This window comes from Geotrypetes seraphini, chromosome 2 (genome assembly GCF_902459505.1).
Source record: "Geotrypetes seraphini chromosome 2, aGeoSer1.1, whole genome shotgun sequence".
In the NCBI taxonomy this organism is placed as follows: domain Eukaryota; kingdom Metazoa; phylum Chordata; class Amphibia; order Gymnophiona; family Dermophiidae; genus Geotrypetes; species Geotrypetes seraphini.
In genome coordinates, this window is record NC_047085.1 from 126,421,291 (window position 1) to 126,441,519 (window position 20,229).

The 20,229-nt window shown below is 44.5% G+C and overlaps 1 protein-coding gene across 9 annotated transcripts in view; it reads right to left on the minus strand.

The window, feature by feature from the left end:
* DTNA (dystrobrevin alpha) overlaps positions 1–20,229 on the minus strand; it is a 597,879-nt gene that overhangs the window by 21,504 nt on the left and 556,146 nt on the right. The window contains exon 21 of one of the 9 annotated variants that reach the window (XM_033933732.1): positions 1,351–1,399. The exons of the other annotated variants lie outside the window; for them this stretch is intronic. Coding sequence (XP_033789623.1) covers positions 1,382–1,399 — 18 coding nt within the window. The 3' untranslated portion in view covers positions 1,351–1,381. The remainder of the gene's footprint in view (positions 1–1,350; positions 1,400–20,229) is intronic. 9 annotated transcript variants of the gene reach the window in all.

The window sequence follows — 20,229 nt, forward strand, 5'->3', positions numbered from 1 at the left end:
TCTGTACCTCCACCCTTGTAGACCAATGGACACGATCAGGAAAGGGCAGAGGCAAAAAAATGAATCCAGCACCCTGCGAGACACCATTGAGTCTCCTAGGTATGCCTAACAGCCTGCGCTTGAACCTCTGATTGGCAGTAGGAGGAAAAATGCAAGGACGGCCCCAAACTCCTAAGAAACCAATGCAGGCTGGCTAACAGGTACCCTCTGGGATTGGCCTGTCAGCTGCAGACCAAAGTCTGTGTGTAGGCAGAGCTTAAGAATCGCTCCAAGCACAAAGAAATCCTAAAAAGGGGACAAAAACACCAAATAAAATAAGAGAGAGCAGAACAGAAAAACTCCTTCAGGCACACATACAGAAGGGAAAACCTACAGGTGGTGCTAGTGAAGTAGAGGGGAGTCACAGAAAAAAAATCCGGAGTGGATTCCTTCTGCATATGGCATTCAGCCATTGGGAGATAACCTACATGTCTAGAATGTCTCACTTATTGCACTGGAAATTAATTTAGGTGGTTCAGTGCTGAATATCGCCACTTAACCGCTTATATGCCAACTCTGCCTCCTGGACCACTCACAAAATAGCTGGCTTTCACGTTTGTGGTCTGTCATGATATTCAGCAGCACTGACCAGTTAAATGCTGCTGACCATCAGTGGATAACCTCGCACAAGCAATTTAACTTGGCAGGAGCTATTTCTGGCCACTTTAATCACTTTAAACATCGACTCCTGTATGTGCAAATTCCCCCTGTGCCGCAGCCTTGTGCACACCTACAGGCAATATACATGTCAATGCATGTAATCTTATGCGAGTTGGAATTTTATAACAGGTTGAATATGTGCAAAAATACCTTTATAAAGTTACCCCCTGAGGTTCAAATTCTATGTATGTTGCTTCAGTGCCGAAAAGCTCAGCCATTAGTGAAATTCTATAAACCACCTCTAAAGTTATACGCAGTTTATAGAATCACATGTATAGCCCATTCACATGATTAACATTTAGGCTCAGGCATTTATGCCAAAGAAAATCAGGCCTAAGTGCCTGCACCCAAGTTGAGCACAGATTGGGCATACTCTATAACAATGCACCTACCTTTCAGGCGTGCCCACAACGCACTCATGCTCCTCCCTTGGCCATGCCCTCTTTAAAGATCCGTGCATGAGAATACGCTCAGAAAGCTGTGTGTGTAAATTCAAATTAGCGCCAACCAGTGTCAATAATTGCTTGTTAATTGGCAATTACTGGCATGATTGGCTAATTAGCTAATTAAGTTTTATGTGCAAATCGGCAATGCACACAGTATGCGAAACTTGCTCCTAAGTGTGTACATCTGCCTTAGGCGGATACTTACTTGAGAGGTGAGTGAGAGAAGGATATTGCACTCATCCCTGCAAACTGACCTGTGGGCAAGAAAGCATACAAAAACAAGGAAAAAGACAAGTTGAATCAGTGAAGCAGCCCGGGCAGTGAATTATTCTGAACAAAGCCATGCAGAGCGAGTGAGTGAGTGAGGTGACTACATATTTAGAGTTCATTAGGAGAGCAAGGTGGGTGGAAATGGCTTTTTTAAGAGAATCCTAAACTGTCTTCAACATTGTTTTCAAACTGTTGACCATCAAAATCTGAAATACTGTACAGTGGTACCTTGGAATCTGAACACCCCAGAACTTGAACAACTTGGAATCCGAATTTTTTTTTTTTCCTTAAATTTTGCCTCGGAATCCAAACGCTGCTTTGGAATCTGAATGAACTGCAAGCGTTTCTCAGCCCAAAGCTTCCCCTCTGACGCAGTTTCCTGTTTCTACCTGGGAGGAAAGCTTTGAGCTGAGTATCGCTTGCAGTTCCCATTGCTGATCTTGCTGCCTATGCCGGTGGGGGACCCGATTTTGCTGTTTCTGCCAGGTGGGCCCGATTTTGCTGAGTTTGTGGGACCAAGGAACGGATTAATCCACTTTCTATTATTTGGAACTTGAACGTTTTGGAACTTGAATGGGGTTCTGGAACAGATTAAGTTCGGATTCAAAGGTACCATTGTATCTAAAAATAAAGGCTACAGAGAACCACTAGCAGAGAGGAGTCAAACTAATGCCTTGGCACATTTCCTGAAGAAGATCCTGGGCTCTTTCCACCAATTCTCTGCTGTATTTCATAGCAAGAGGTTAGTGTATTCACATAAAATATTATGAGGCAACTTCACAAGCAATTTAAGAACAATCATTTTAATGCAAAAAGATGATTTGCAGTATACAGTATACAAAGAATGTGGTTGGTACGTTACAGTATAGGGGAAATTCTCTACATTAGGAGCTGGGATGAAGTTTACTAAGCATAAATTCTTTATCACTAATTATTTGTTTTTAAAAAATTTATTCCGCTTACGACTAAGCAGATTATAGATATAACAAATGCATCTAATACTTCATAATTTTAAGCAATTTGAACAGATTTGAATAGACTGTTAGCTGCAGTTATATTACTTTAACAAGATACATTATTCATCATACCCAACACACACTGTTAGCTGCTAAAACCTCAATTCAATCATAGAAAACAGGTCTCCAAAAACCCTGAAAGAGACTAATAAAAGGCCTTGACAAATAAATGGATCTTCAGCAATTTTTTTTCAAATGACGTCTTACTGTTACACAACCTCAGAGAATCTGGCAGAGCATTCCATACCCGCAGATTGGCTATAGAAATAGCCACAGGCCATGTTTTCATGTGACATACCCCACTTCCTGATTCCAAAGGTAATCTCATTGCTGTCTGCGACCATAAGGTTCGGGTTGGAATGCATTTCTTCAAAATTGGTACCAAATACCATGGCACTTCCCTATAGATCACTGGTTCCCAACCCTGTCCTGGAGGACCACTAGGCCAATCGGGTTTTCAGGCTAGCCCTAATGAATATGCACGCGAGAGATTTGCATATAATGGAAGTGAGAGGCATGCAAATCTGCTCCATGCATATTCATTAGGGCTAGCCTGAAAACCTGACTGGCCTGGTGGTCCTCCAGGACAGGGTTGGGAACCACTGCTATAGATCACTTGATGACAGGGGTGTCCAATGTCGGTCCTCGAGGGCCGCAGTCCAGTCGGGTTTTCAGGATTTCCCCAATGAATATGCATTGAAAGCAGTGCATGCAAATAGATCTCATGCATATTCATTGGGGAAATCCTGAAAACCCGACTGGACTGCGGCCCTCGAGGACCGACATTGGACACCCCTGCTTGATGAATAATAGTCAAACCTTTACAGTATATTCAATACGTTGTGATACTGGTAACCAATGCAACTGTTTTAACACAGGAGAAATTCATTCATACCATGATACTCCTGCAATCAATTAGTCACACAATGGCTGTTGCAGAATATTAGTGGAAGTCTGCACTGCAGTTGTTGCTTAACTTTGGGCACAAGCGCTTATATAATGGCTGGCACAAATGTTTGCACCTAGCTGCTGTCAATTAGACATGTAACTGAGGCTATAACCTGAGCACATAACTTGACTCACCTGTTCCCTCTCCCAGGCCCACACCCTCTTCCAGTTGCAGACTATAGATTTGTAAAAATACCGAACGAAGTTACATGTATACCTGAAACCCAGTGCCAATTGGCATCTATTAATACCAATTACTGGTTGTTAACATCAGTTAACAGCTAAATAAACAACAATGCGCGTATTCTATAACTTTGACACACACATTTGCTTGTTAAGCATTGTTGCGTCAACTCTTAATATTTATAGAGAATGATATGGAGACAAATTTGTCCCCGCTCCTGCTCTATCCTCATCTGCACACTAGTGTTCAAGGCTTATACATAGTAACATAGTAGATGACGGCAGATAAAGACCCGAATGGTCCATCCAGTCTGCCCAACCTGATTCAATTTAAAAATTTTTTTATTTTATTTTATTTTTTTTAATTTTTCTTCTTAGCTATTTCTGGGCAAGAATCCAAAGCTTTACCCGGTACTGTGCTTGGGTTCCAACTGCTGAAATCTCTGTTAAGACTTACTCCAGCCCATCTACACCCTCCCAGCCATTGAAGCCCTCCCCTGCCCATCCTTCACCAAACAGCCATACACCGACACAGACCGTGCAAGTCTGCCCAGTAACTGGCCTAGTTCAATATTTAATATTATTTTCTGATTCTAAATCTTCTGTGTTCATCCCACGCTTCTTTGAACTCAGTCACAGTTTTACTCTCCACCACCTCTCTCGGGAGCGCATTCCAGGCATCCACTACCCTCTCCGTAAAGTAGAATTTCCTAACATTGCCCCTGAATCTACCACCCCTCAACCTCAAATTATGTCCTCTGGTTTTACCATTTTCCTTTCTCTGGAAAAGATTTTGTTCTACGTTAATACCAAGTATTTGAACGTCTGAATCATATCTCCCCTGTCTCTCCTTTCCTCTAGGGTATACATATTCAGGGCTTCCAGTCTCTCCTCATACGTCTTCTGGCGCAAGCCTCCTATCATTTTCGTCGCCCTACTCTAGACCGTCTCAAGTCTTCTTACGTCTTTTGCCAGATACGGTCTCCAAAACTGAACACAATACTCCAAGTGGGGCCTCACCAATGACCTGTACAGGGGCATCAACACCTTCTTCCTTCTACTGACTACGCCTCTCTTTATACAGCCCAGCATCCTTCTGGCAGCAGCCACTGCCTTGTCACACTGTTTTTTCGCCTTTAGATCTTCGGACACTATCACCATCCGAAGATCTAAAGGCGAAAAAACAGTGTGACAAGGCAGTGGCTGCTGCCAGAAGGATGCTGGGCTGTATAAAGAGAGGCGTAGTCAGTAGAAGGAAGAAGGTGTTGATGCCCCTGAACAGGTCATTGGTGAGGCCCCACTTGGAGTATTGTGTTCAGTTTTGGAGACCGTATCTGGCGAAAGACGTAAGAAGACTTGAGGCTTGAGCAGATGAGGACAGAGCTTGTAGGGATGGGGCAGGTACAGTGTCAGAACTCGCAGGGACGGGATGGAGATAGAGATAGATCCTGCGGGGACGGGGACAAATTTGTCCCCCCTGTCATTCTCTGTAACAGAGTGCCTGCTTTGCCCTATCTCATTCAGAGAGATGTAGTTCTTATTTCCCTAAAAAACCCCAAAAAAACAGGAGCACATGTCCCTACACGCACTGGGAGTAAACTCAAGAAAGGCTCAACCTGGTCTATTTGACATGAGGTTTATGGTCGTGCTACTTCTAACAATCCATAAGAGCTCACATGCATTATGATACGATTCTTCCATGAAGTGGGGTAGCTATAGGTGGCCACTGGCCCATCCAACGGTGGCATCTCAGTCCCTCCTCTCTCTCTACTCTGCTGACCTGGTATCTGCCCCTCCTCAGTGTACCTCAGTGGTGTCCCTGGCAACTCATTTTTACTGCCTACATACATTTCCTCTGTCATATCCCACCCTCATGCTGAAGTCACTTCCTGCCTCTTCAGTGGTGGGACATGATGGAGAGAAAGCCTGCAGGGATGCACAGGCAGAAAAATGTCCCGGGGAGGGACACCTACAGGGGCAGCTACTGGTTCATGAATGGGGGGGGGGGGAAGCTGAGGGGAAGATAACCCCCCAACCCCTCTATTTTATATATCTACAGGGGGGGGGGGGTCACGTGATGTCGAGCTGCTGAGCAGACGTCGGTGGGGTAGGCTCCCGACCCCGTTCCCACCTTCAGCGCATTTTGAACCCCCGAGAGCCGCGATTTTGCCTCTGTTGTCCGGTGCTTGGGTCGCGGTTGCCTTCCACCTTCATCTTTTCGCCAGCTAAGGGCTTTATGACCAGCAGATTGCCCCGTCGGGAGAGGGATCGCGGCCGTGCGGGTGATTCCAAGATGGCCGACCGCGAGTCCCCCCCCCCCCGCCACTCCAGGCGCCGACTGCGTGGGTCTCAGAGATCGTGGCCGAGGTAAAGCTTCTCCTGGAAGGATCTTTGACCTCGAAATTGCAGCCGATCGTGGACAAACTAGACACGGTGGATACTCGCCTGGAAACATTGCAGGGTGAGTTTTTTTCCTTCCAGCACCGTTTTACTGCCTTGGAGGATCGAGTACAGCAACGTGAGGGGGACCATCAGCAACTCCGTGCTCAACTCGTTACTATGGAGGCTAAGATTGAGGACCTTGAGAATAGGTCCCGCCGGGGAAACCTGCGTCTGGTTGGCCTGCCTGAGTCGGTGAAGGATGGTGAGCTCCATTCCTTTTTGGAATCTTGGCTGCAGCGCACTCTGAATCTAACCACAGCGCATGATCCCCTGAGAATTGAACGTGCTCATCGTTTGGGCCCGCTGGGTGAGCCTGGATCGAGAGCTTGCACCGTTATTCTTAAGCTGTTGAACTCAGCCCACAAACAAGAGATTTTGCGAGCTATTCGTACTTCGGGCCCCCTGATGTATGACAACTCCAGGGTGCTGTGTTTCCAGGATTATTCTCTAGCTTTGCAAGCCAGGAGGAAGGAATTCACCCCCATCTGTTCCCAGCTGTTTCGGAAGAAAGTGCCTTTTGCCTTACTGTATCCAGCCCGTTTGCGGATCAGACATGCTGGTCAGACCCATTTCTTCACTGTGGCGGATGATGCTCTTCGATTTCTCCAGTCCATGCAGGCACCGGAACCGGCTCCTTGACTGATTTGGGTTTAGTCACTCTGTTTTAGGTTGGAATCTTGTTTGGAGCATGGAACCCTGTGTACTGCCTCAGATTGTCGTCTCCTGGAGGTCTTCGCGCCTGGCAGACCGCTCACGAGGGGGCCTGATCGATGCTGTGCCTTCTTTTTGCTGGCTTGAAGGCCCTGTTCCGGAGCCTGGGGCGCTGGATTGCTCAGGACTTTTTTGAGACAATTTCTTATCCTTCCTCTTGGACAGTGTGGATGGCAGGGGGGAGGTGGGCCTGTGTGTATTGGTGGGGCTGCCATGCTTTTCAACGGAGGGGGGGTTACCTATTTCTTGAGGATGTTGTCTGGTTGAGGGAGGGGTGTGCATGAGTCTGACAAGGGTGGGAGTGTTTGCATGCTGGGTGGGTGATTTTGGAGGCACAAGTGGAGGCTCTTAGAGCCATTATGTACTGTTCTCTAGTATATTACCTGGTTGGATTTGTGGATATCCGATTTTGCTGCCCAGCCTGCTCTTGGACATTTTACGTGTTGTGGGAATTGTGTATGTACTGGTTGGGTGGGATTTCTGGATGTTCTTTTTCTTGAGTGTCTATAGGTGGGGTTGCTTGATTGGATGGGGATGGATTATTGTAGGACTAGTTTGATGGGAGGGGGAGTTGGGAGCTGATCCACAGGACCCTTGGACCACTAGTGGGTCGCATGAGGGAGGGGGATGGGGTGGTGGGGGAGAGGGGTGATGGGGTGGGTGGATATGCTGGGGTTTTCGTTTGTTCTCTCTTTATCTTCTTTTTCTTCTCCTTTTTCTTCTTTTCTACTTCTATTTTTGTATTCCTGGTGCCCTGCATTTGGCCTTTTTTCCTTTGGTGGATGCACGGGTCTGGATTGAGGTTTCGGGAGCTGGTCGCTAGCTGGGACGGCCTTGCTCTCGACTTTATTTTGGGATTTTATTGGAGTTTAGTCTTTATCCTTTTTTCTCATGAAACCTCTTAGATGTATTTCCTGGAATGTAAATGGTGTCACTTCGCCTATTAAACGACATAAGATTTTGAGAGCCTTGAGCCGTCAGAGAGCTGATCTAGCTTTCTTGCAGGAGACGCATCTGTCAGCGGCGGAGCATGCTAAACTTCAGACCTGGTGGGTTGGCCATCATTTGGGGGCACCGGCGAACAACCGTAAGGCGGGAGTCTTGATTCTGATTCGGAAGGGGTTACCCTTTGCTATTCAACAGCAGTGGACTGATCCAGGAGGTAGGTATGTCATCGCCAAGGTGCTCCTTAATCGTCAGCCCCTGATTCTTTGTAATGTTTATGCCCCTAATAATTATGACTCTCGGTTTTTTTCTTCGCTTATTCGCCTTCTGGGTCAACATTCGGATGTTCCCTTGCTTGTGGGGGGGATTTCAATTGTGTCCATGACCCCTTGTTGGATAAATCCATTCCTGCTCCCCAGGATCGGGTGCAACCCACTAGGGGCATTTCTTTACTTTGCTCATCCTTGGACGTTATTGATGTTTGGCAGACGCTTCACCCAGGTGAACATGATTATACTCACATATCTAGAGCTCATGCTTCTCTATCCCGGATCGATTACTGGCTACCCTCTAGCTCTTTGTTTTCTCGGATTGAATCGGCCACTATTGGTTCCTTTGATGTTTCTGATCACGCCATGCTTTTGTTGATCTTGCATTTGGATGTTTCTCCACCGGGCTCCTTCCGTTGGCAATTTCCGCTCCGTTTATATCAGGATCCGAAATTTCAGGACTTTTTACTTCACAAATGGTCTGACTATCAACTCCATAATAATGAACATCGAGCTGATTCTCCGCTTTTTTGGGAAGCCGCGAAAGCAGTACTCCGCGGTGAGATTATGGCATATTCCAGTCATCAACGTCGTGTGCGAGATAGGGAGCTTTTACAGTTAGAACGTAAGATTGGTAACCTCCGTTGGCTTTATAGTCAGTCTCATGCTTCATCCTTGCGCTCCCAACTTTTAGCCTCCCAATGTAAGCTTCAGGAATTGTTGCATGCTAGAACCGTTAAGTCGCTCGCCTATTATAGGTATCAATTTTTTCGCCATGGAAATCAACGTGGGGCACTTCTGGCAAAGGTGGTCCGTAGATCGGCGGGTCATACTCCTATCTTGCAACTTCGCTCAGCAGGGGGGGATATGGTCAGGACGGATGCCGAGATTAATGCAGTGTTTTTTGATTATTATAAAAAGCTTTATTCCCAACAATCTGATTTAATGGAGGGCTCGGCATATTTGGATGGCCTTTCCCTTCCGTGCTTATCTGATGAGGCGGTGGCTAAACTTAATGCCCCTATAACGGCAGAGGAGGTGGCAGGAGTCATACAGAAGGGAGCTTTGTTAAAGGCACCCGGACCGGATGGTTTCCGGATGGAATTCTATAAACTTTTACATCCTACATTAGCTCCCGTATTAGCTGACACCTTCACAGCAGCCATTCAGCGGGGTACCCTTCCGGTCTCTCTCACTTCAGCTCAAATAATTGTGCTATTAAAGCCCCATAAGGATGCGGCCCTCTCTATCTCTTACCGCCCCATTTCGCTGTTGAATGTGGAGGCCAAAATATTCGCCAAGGTTTTGGCTAATCGATTGGCTTGTGTCCTTCCTGATTTGATTGCCTCCCCTCAGGTGGGATTTGTGCAGGGGCGTACTAGTGCGAAAAACCTTAGATCCATATTGGCGTCTTTGGAACTCGTGGAGAGAACCCAACTATCTTCTCTATTGGTCAGCTTTGATGCTGAAAAGGCCTTCGATCGGGTCTCTTGGAATTTTTTATTTGAGGTTTTAACTCGGTATGGTATAACGGGTCTGTTTCAGGATGCGATTCGGGTGCTTTATCACTCTCCTACAGCTTTTGTCTGGGCCAATGGACTTCGTTCTCCTTCATTCCCAATATGTCGGGGCACGCGTCAGGGATGCCCTCTTTCCCCATTGCTCTTTGCTCTGTCGTTGGATCCTCTGATCTGTGATATTCAGCTTAATGGAGCTATTTCGGGTATTTGAATTGGTTCTTCTGAATTTAAGATCTCGGCTTTTGGTCCATATTTCGGACCCCGTTCGGTCTCTTTCCAATCTGATGACCACTTTTCAAGAATATGGAGATTATTCTGGTTTTAAGCTTAACCTTGATAAATCTTTGGCGTTAGCCACATCCTCGGTTCTACGGGACTCTTGGCCTGGGCCCTTTCCTCTTCTATGGGCTTCTTCCTCATTTCATTATCTAGGGATCCAGTTGACGCCTCGTACTTCTGCGTTATATCGAGTTAACATCGACTCTTTGTTATGCTCTTCGGCTGAATGTTTCGCTCGGTGGTCTCCTCTTCCTCTGTCCTTGTCGGGCAGGATCCATTTGTTTAATATGGTCCTTTTTCCTAAATGGCTTTATACCTTGCAGATGCTCCCTTTATGGCTTTTGAAATGAGATATTACTAGGTTACATTCTATGCTTTCTCGATTCTGTTGGGGGGGACGACGACCACGGGTGGCATTGCGTTATCTGTTGGGAGCGTGGGGTGGAGGGGGACTGGGGTTGCCACATTTTCGGTTATACAATGCTGCCTGTTTGATGCGTTTTCTGGGAGAGTGGCTTTCAGATCGCCAGGATTTTACTCCAAAATCCTATGAGAAGGAATTTTTCGCGCCCTGGCATATCCTGTCCTTGGTGTACGCGCCCCGTTCTGCCTTGCCGGCGTCACTTCGGGGGAGTTTGCTGTTGCACTCGCTCCGCATTATTTGGTCTTATGTGTTGGCCTCCTGGAATGGTACTCCCTCGATTACTAGATACTTACCTATTCAGGGGAATCTGCAATTCAGCCCCGGTATGGAGAATGCTAGTTTTCGTAAACTGGCATCCCGGGATTTCACGTTACTTACCCATGTTCTCCAGGTTGATGGCTCCTTAATATCCTGGGACGCTCTGGTCTGGTCGGGAGTTTTTTCTGCGGGCGACTTTCTTGCGTTTCGGCAACTTCATCATTATGTCCGATCCCTCCCCCGGACTGCTTTGGCTTTTCCTATTGAGGACAAATTGGCGGCACTGCTGGATCCCTATTTGGAAGATGGGTTTACAGTCTCTGGTTTTTATAAGGACTTCCATCGTTTATTGGGTCCGCCTGATCGTGCTGTCATACACGCTCGGTGGTGTCAAGATCTGGGAATAGCGCGGGACGCCTTGGATCTCTCTTCCTTGATTGCAAGAATCCTGGGAATCTCTGTTAATGCAGATCTACGGGAGTGTCAATTTAGAGTACTTCATCGGGGCTATTTCACGAAGAGCCAGTTATATTATTCGGGTTACACGGATTCCCCTTTATGCCCTAAATGTCTCCTGCAGCCCCATTCGTTTCTTCATGCCTTTTGGTCTTGTGTGAAAATCAAACGTTTTTGGCGGCAGGTTCTATCTTATGTGGAGCGTGTTTTCGGCACTACACTACCTTTCTCTGCAGCTGGTCTCCTGCTGGATAAGTATGAGGCCTTCCGTTTATCGAATTCAGGTCAGCGGCAGTTTATGAGACGGGTGGGTGTCTTGGGGAAGAAGGTAATTCTATCTGTTTGGATTGGGGAAACTTTACCATCCTTTTGGGACTGGAGGAATCGATTGCATGCTCTGCTGCTGCTGGAGCGGAAGGATGCATCTTTTAGCTTGCGAAGAAAGCGCCAGTTTCTTCGGATCTGGGATTCTTATCTTTTTTCATTATCACCACGGGCTAGAAGTGACATTCTAAATTCCTTGTGATTTTTTCTGGGACCCGAGCTTGATTTCCATCTTTGAGGGGCGCCAGGTATACTTCTCTTTTCTTTGTTTCTTTCTCTCTTTCTTCCTTTTTTTTTTTTTTTTCTCAGTGTTGGAGTCAATCATTGGATTTGGCAGTGGGCTATCTGAGTCCAAGCCTACTGCACTACAATTATTTCTGCTTCAGTCTAGGGGGTTTGGGGATGGGGGGAGGGTTGGGTGGGATTGTTGGATCTACTGTTCTGTTTCTGATTGTGTTCTTCTGTTGCTGTGGTTATTGCATATTGGTTTGTCCTTTGTTATTGGATAATAAAAATTGATTCAACATATCTACAGGGGGGAGGGAAGGATGAAAAGGTCAACCCAAATTAACATTCGGCCCATCCAAAATACCAGGTCTGGCTACATCACTACTACCATGTTTGCTTGCTGAATAAAATCTTTTCCAGCTCTGGTGCATTTTAATATCTATGGCAAGAGGTTACCATGAAGACAACTTTTTGTGCACTGAGTCATGGGTAGTCGAGCACTTGGGTTTGATGATTTTAAAATCTATTCAGAATCATTCAGTTCTCCTTAAGTAAAGTGTTGTGAAGTAATATATGTAAAAAAACAATCAAACCCTACTTTGATATATTCTATGATAAATATCATCACAGGGAAAAAAATACAATTACTGCAGCACATTTCAAGAAAGTGCAACAAAAGAAATTTCTTGAGATACGGTTCTGGCTACCTATGTTGTGTATGTCTGGAATGCACAATATAAATGATGATGATAGAAATAATAAGTCTAAATGTTATATTCCGTCCTTCTGTGATCAGTCTGGAACCATGAAACTACCCACCATTCTGCATGTTTCTTTCTTTCCCCAAATAATTGCTGTACTTGAATATATAAGCCAGATGCAAACCTGAACATAAGAATTGCCGCTGCTGGGTCAGACCAGTGGTCCATCGTGCTCAGCAGTCCGATCACCCGGTGGCCCCTGGGTCAAAGACCAGTGCTCTAAAATGAGTCCAACCTCACCTGTGTACTCCCAGTTTAGCAAGAACTTGTCCAGCTTAGTCTTGAACCCCTGGAGGGTGTTTTCCCCTACAACAGACTCCAGAAGAACTTCCTTACGTTTGTACGGAATCTATCCCCTTTCAACTGAAGGCTATTGAAGTAGTGTACATTCAGGTACAGTAGGTATTTTTCTGTTCCCAGAGGGCTCACAATAAAAAACAAATTAAGAGAGTTAAAGTGGGATTTGAACCTCAGTCCCTTGGCTCACAGTCTACTACACCAACTACTAGGCTGCCCCTCTGCGTGTCAAAACAGCTCCTGATTGGACTAGGCCCGACTTCGTGCAGGAAGAGGCAGTCGGAGCATACTGCGAGTGATTTTCTGTACTCGTGGCACTCTGGCTGCTCTCCTGCTGCCCTCTCCTTGTTGGTGGTTCGCGGTCCAAAAATACCGCGAATGACTGGGACCATGAACTGCCCACTGTGAACAACCGGTTGAACACTGTATATAATCTTTTTTATTTTGAAAATTTTTACAGTATGGTAGCACAACAATACTCAACGTACAAGACCAAACAGACAAGAAAGTCCACCATGTGGTTCAGTGGTCTCCAACTCGCGGCCCGGGGGCCACATGCAGCCCGACAGGTACTATTTTGCGGCCCGTGGTCTGTACTAGTGCTGCCCGCTCTTTGCAGTGTCCTCCGGCTTTCCCCCTGTCCTCCCACTCTTACCTTCAGATAATTACCGCATCCTGCAGAGAGGATTGCCAGTGCTGTAGCGATCGTTGCAGGCTGCCGTCGTCTTCAGCAGCATGTTCTCTCTGCCGCGATCCTGCCCCTGACGTTAGAGGAGGGTCAGGATCGCGGCAGAGGGAACGTGCTGCGGAGGCCGATGGCAGCCTGCAAGGAATGCTATAGCAACGGTGATCGTTTCTGCAGTCTGCAGTAATTAGCTGAAACTGGAAGGCCAGGGGGAAGCTGGAGGACGCTGCAAAGAGGGGAACATGCAGGCCTTCGGGGAGGGGGGGAGAAGATTTATAAACTATAAAGAGTTTTACCTCATGCAAAATTGTCATTTCTTTAATAAGATATTAACTATTTTTTCTGCGGCCCTCCAAGTACCTACAAATCCAAAATGTGGCCCTGCAAAGGGTTTGAGTTTGAGACCACTGATGTGGTTTCTTCACGGAGACTCAAGGATTTGAACAATAGCAATCCAAGAATCCATCTCCCCTCCACTCACCCAAGCAATCCAGTTCCCCGTACCTTTTTAACTCCTTTGGCATGAGCAGCATGCCCCTTGTTAGTGTCGGATCGCCCTCTGATGTTATTTCCTAGGCACAAGTCCTGGAAGTGATGTCAGAGAGAGTGCCAATGTCAATGAGGGCAGCAACCTCATGCCGGGGAAGTAAAAAAAAAGGTATGGGGGAAGGCAAGGGGTGTGTGTGTGCGGCAAGGAGAGGAGCGGGTGGGTGGAGAAGAGGAGGGGTGCCACGCCTTAATGATAATAATAATTTATTTTTATATACCGCCATACCCGAAAGTTCTAGGCGGCTCACAACAATTAAGCATGGTACATACAATACAAATCATTTGAGATTTGGCAAGTTAAATGCATATGATATAGGAAAAAATACTTACAATGTAAGGAAAAATACAGACAATTTTAAAATGGAATAAAAGATGTTAAGTTAAATAGTAAGATACATTAAGAACCCAGCCTATTGAATAATTGAGTTTTTATCTGTTTTCTAAAATCAAGTTAAGAGGAGGCTTCTAACAGTTTTGGCGCCCGGGGTGGACCGCTCCCTCCCCCCTTACTACGCCACTGTCTAGACGTCCCTATTCGGACTTGAAAGTCCTTTTAAAAATGTCCCTCCTTGTCTCCTGAAGCTATCACAGGGCCCAGTGCCCCTTGCCTGTTTCATTTTCAGGGAAGGGGGATGGGACGGGACACCAACCACTGGGGGATGAAGAAGGTAACCTCCCCTAATCTTACACTGGAGTGCTTCTCATTAGGAACAGGGTTAACGGCTAATGCCCCTTTTTTTGGATACAGATATTAATTTCTTTCTTCCTCCTTGACAAGATTAATTGCCCTGGGTGATTCTTCCTTGTTTGCTCGTTTCTTTAGCCTCCCACTTTTCTCTTGTTGCCTTGGGTCCCACAGCCTGTACTGGGTCTATGGTACAAGCTGTCTGCATGCATTTCTTGACTGGAACCATCATCACACTGCTGGCCTGAGGACTTCTGGCCTGGCCTGAGGGCTCCTTTTACAAAGGTGCTTTAGGGCCTTAACACGCGAAATAGCGCATGCTATAATGCCGCGTGCACTAGCCGCTACCGCCTCCTCTTGAGCAGGCGGTAGTTATTCAGGTAGTGCGCGCTAATCCAATGCGTGCGCTAAAAACGCTAGTGCACCTTTGTGAAAGGAGCCCATAGCATTTCCTATGTGGAAACTATCTTCTTTCTCTTTCCTGCTTCTGGTCCCCTTGAGCATGCTCACCTCTGCAAAGCACCTGAACCTTGAAAACCTTATTTCCTTGTTACATAGCCTTATTGACCTGGCCCAGACCTTGCAATTAAATGCAGATGCAAACTTTTAATAGTACCACTCAAGTTGGAACGTGCATACTTAAAGGATGTGAACAAGATGGCAGATGCCTAGTGGTTCTGTGTTGCTTGCGGTATGTGCTTTATTTTTCTTCTCAGTGATATGGGTTAGAAGAAAAATAGATCGCACGTCATTCCTGGGGCTGTGTCTATCTCACCTCCAAAGGGCTTGATGGATTCCTTTGTCTAGCAGAGTATTGGTTTGAAAGGACAGCGACTGGGAGAAACACTGATAAGATGGGGTCCAACGACTTCCTTGGTAGCATTCAAAATGCTGCAGTACGTTTGATAAAAATCAGATCACATTACCCCATACTACAGGAAATTACACTGGCTGCCAGTGGAGGCCAAGATCATTTTCAAAATTGCATGTTTTTGCTACAAAACACTGGCAGGACATGCTCCCATTTATCTTGTCAACCACTTTGTATTCTCAACAAACCTTCAACCCATGTGGAGAATTTCTCTATTCTCTTTTCCTACGCTAAAAGGATATATTGTAAAAAGATTCCTGGACAAAACTTTAGCTTACCAGGCTAGTGTCTGGAGCAAAAACGTAAGTGTCCTATTTATGAGTTCATTGTCTTATCAAATGTTTAGGAAATCTGTGAAATCTTATTTGTATGACAAATTTGTTTGAGAAACCTCTTTTGTGAATTCTTCCCCTTACCAAATGTTTAAGAAAACCTGTGAAATCTCTTTCGTATGACAATTTTGACTAAAGAAACCCAACCATGCAAGTTATATAATTCCATTTGTATTTCATCTGTGTCTGACAGATTCACTTTGTTGTAAACTGCTCTGAACTGTTAAGGTATAGCGGGTCATAATTATTATTATTAAATCATCCTTAGCCTTGAAGACAGAAGATGAGGTACTGTTCTCCTGATCCTGAAGTAGCTGCAATGGATTTGTCTGAGGTAAAGGGATGGAGGTGCATGTTGATGACAATGATCCAGAGATGCTCTTAGGAAATTTGGTGGCTTCAGTTTTAGTCAGAAAAACAAAGATGCAAATAGAAGAAAAAATAGCTGATTCGGTAAAATGAAAAGACAAGACTTGTTTTAGATATATTAGTGATAGAAGGAAATGCAAAAGTGGCATTGTGAGACTCAAAGGTGACAGGCAGGAATATGTAGACGTTGATAAAGAAAAGACTGAACTGCTTAACAAATATTTCTGTTCTGCCTTCACAGCTGAAGCGCCAGGAGCAAGACCATAAAAGACAAACACATATAGTGATGGAGGTGTGGTAAACCCTGAACGATTTTCAGAAGACTGTGTTCATGAGAAGCTAACTAAACTAAAGGTGAAAAAAGCAAAGGAGAAGGATGTTGTGCATCTGAAGGTAGTGAAGGAACTTATGATCTTTTCAATGCTTCTCTAGAGTTGGGAGTGGTACAGAAGGACTGGAGAAGGGTGGATATGGTCCCTCTCCACAAAAGTGGATGTAAGGAAGAAATAGGGAGCTACAGGGTGGTAAGTCTGACTTCTGTGGCAAGTAAATTAATGGAAACACTTTTAAAATAGAGAATTGTGAAGTTTCTGGAATCAAGTGGATTACAGGACCTGAGGTAACAAGGATTCACTAGAGGCAGACAAATTGAATCAACTTCATTGACTGGGTAACACTAGATGTGGTGTATTTAGATTTTAGCAAAACCTTTGGCATCTAATAAATAACCTGTATGCCCTCGGTATGGTTCAAAAGTGATAGACTGGGTCAGAAGTTAGTTAAGTAGAAGGCAACAGAGGGTAGCAGTCGAAGAAAGGGATGTTACCAGTGGTGTTGCATAATGTAACACAGTAACATAGTAAATGTCAACAGAAAAAGACCTGAATGGTCCATCAATTCTGCCCAATAGCCACACGCATTATGTGCATTCACAGTTAAATTATCTTTTTTTTATTTTGGTATTTCTGGGACATAGACTGTACTATCTTTAGGTTCTAACTACACATCTCCATTCATATTCGCAGGGGTTAGAGGCACAGGTCTCTCAGGAATATTAAAAAATCGCAAATAACTTTAGGGCCTTCACCCTAACTTCCTCTCCCTCTTGAATCATTCAACAGCTTACCTCTGAAGACCTGGTGGTGTAGCAAAGAAGAAGGACAGGAACAATCTTCCTACACTCCTGCCCTGTGCAGATCCGCTATCAAAAATGGCTGTTTCAATTTCCGGCAGCAGTCTTGTGAGACCATGGGAAACGACTGACGCAGGGATTTGCGGCAGCCATTTTTGATCGCGGATCTGCACGGGAGCAGGAGTGTAGGAAGATTGCTCCTTCCCCATTTCACCTCTATACCACCAAGACTTCAAAGGTAAGCTGTGGAGGTGGGAGGAAGGCTGCTTGTTTGGAGACTCGCAAATAACCACATTCACAAATCCCAAAAACATGAATATAGAGGGAGACCTGTACTGAAATTGCCGTCAAAGCTCACTCCAGCCTGTCAAAACCACCTTGTCTTATCATTTGCAGGATACAGACCGTAGAAGTCTGCCCAACTTTGTTCTCACTTTCAAATTACTGGAATTTCCATTGAAGCTCTCCCAAACCCATCCTAAACTGCTATATATGGGACACAGACTTTGCAAGTCTACCTGGTACCAGCCATAGTTCTTTTTATACCATCCATTTTCTAATTGGAGATCCTGTGTTCATCCCACACTTCTAGATTCTGTTCTTGGGCCTGTTCTTTTTAACATTTTTGTAAATGATATTGCTGAAGGGCTGACTTGTAAGATTTGTCTCTTTGCAGATGATACCAAAATCTGCAATAGAGTAGATACCGCTGACGGTGTGGATAACATGAAAGCAGACCTAGCAAAGCTTGAGGGATGGTCCACAATTTGGCAGCTAAGATTTAATGCTAAGAAATGCAAGGTCATGCATTGGGGCTGCAAAATCCAGAGGGAACGGTACAGTTTAGAGGGTGAAGAACTTTCCTGCATGAAAGAGGAACAGATTTGGGTGTGATGATCTCAAGGTGGCTAAACAGGTTGAAAAGGTGACGGTGAAAGCTAGAAAGATGCTTGGGTGCAAAGGAAGAGGAATGACCAATAGGAAAAATAAGGTATTGATGCCCCTGGTGAGACCTCATTTAGAACATTGTTTACAATTCTGGAGGCTGCACCTTCAAAAAGATATAAACAGGATGGAGTTGGTCCAGAGAATGGCTACTAAAAGGGTCAGTGGTCTTCAGCGTAAGGCATACAGCCAAAGACTCAAGAATCTCAATATGTATACTTTTGCGGAAAGGTGAGAGAGGGGAGATATGATAAAGATGTTTAAATGACTCCACAGCCTGAATATGCATGAGGTGAGTCTCTTTCCATTGAGAGGAAGCTCTGCAATAAGGGGGCATAGGATGACGGTGAAAGGGGATAAATTCAGTAGTAACTTCGGAAAATACTTTTTTCACAGAAAGGGTGGTGAATGCTTGGAATGGCCTCCCAGTGGAGGTGGTGGAGACGGAGTGTATCTGAATTCAAGACAGCTTGGGACAAGAATGTTGGATCTCTAGGGAGAGGAGGGGATAATGGATGGCATGGTTGGACAGACTAGATAGAAAATTAAGGCATATAAAGACCAAATGGCCTATGTTTCTATCAGCAGCTTCTAGCCTTTTTTCAGTTGGAATTATAGTTGCATTGTTGGAGTCTGGGGAAGCTGAGACTATTCTCCTTATCTTTTCTGCTGATAGTTTGGTGGAGTTTCAGTTGGAGAAGCAAGATAATCACTCTTGAGGCAATATAGCTGGATATTGATTGTTTTGGGTAAGGCTTATGAACTTATCAGGTGGCAGATATTTCTGCTTGCAAGTCGAAATTAGAAATAGGGGAGTTAAAAATTCAAAACTGCAACAACCAGTCAATGCTGGTTAAAGATAATTTGGCTAGTCACAGAAAATTTGAAATCTTTAGACATTATATCCAGAAATAAGAATCTTAGACTTATATATTTCCTGAAAATGCCTCTTATCTCTCCTAGTGAAATATTTAAAATGTACACGGAATAGATTTTGAAATTAGTTTGTGAGTTATTGTCTCCTGTACTCCAAGTTTACTACATACATGTATTGCATCTTATTTTTTTATTTTTATTGATTTTCATGAAAAGATTACTATTCCTAGGTTAAGAGCTGGGAGCAGTCACATGTTTCAGAAAGGTGACTGAAGGAAAATTTTCATCTCCATGATCTCCCAGTTTCTCACTTACTATATTCCATCTTCTAAGAGAGAGACCAGTGTTACAGTGTTACAGCCCCGCTGGATCTTCATTACTTTCTTCAGATAGCTTGCCTATCCTGAGTCCTCTAGGGAAGAAGTTTCTATGGTTACTATGACTATGATGTTTGCTTTTCAAATGATCATGACCTTGTCTTGAAATTCTGTTTTAATTATAAGATGGCTTTATTTTATCAAATGAGCTTGATAATATTTCCCGAAGAGATCTTCCAATAAATGCAACATTTATACTGAAGCTTACTTGAAAATCTTTGGTGAATTATAGGAATATGAAATATGTGTCTTCTGACCTGCTACAATTATTTTTTTTCTTAAGTGTTAACTGCTCTTTGCCTTCCCAGAACCCCCCCAACCCAGCGCAGGTATGGCTCTTTTCCTCTGGACCATCTTCCATATGAGATGTGCCTAATCTACACATACTAGCCATTCTGGCTTTTGATAAATGATTTGATTATTTTATTTATTCTCCCGATGTTGTGGATGCTAGCGATGAGAACTGGGAATTTTTCTTTCTTGTATTTCTTTCTGAATTGTTTCATACTGGTTCTTTTCTAAATTTCCTTTTCCAGTATTATGTTTGTAAAGTTATTTCAAAATTATAAAATTAAAAAATGTAAAAAAAGGAAAGTGCACACTTACAATATGACACAATGGTGTGTTTCCGCTTTTCCTGCTGGCAGATTCTGGACTTGGTGGGGAAGGAAATGGGGGAATGATAGTGTGTGTGGTGATGGGGGAACAATGTGTGTATATGTGAGGTTATGCATTTTATCTAAATGGGTTATGTGTCTGTGTGAACTGGTTGTGTCTGTGAGGTTGTATGTGTGCATGTATCTGTTTTTATTTATTGATTTGATTTTTTTTGGCCCATCCTCCCAAAAGAGCTCAGAACGGGTTACAAATCAGGTACTCAAGCATTTTCACTATTTGACCTGGTAGATTCACAATCTATCTAATGTACCTGG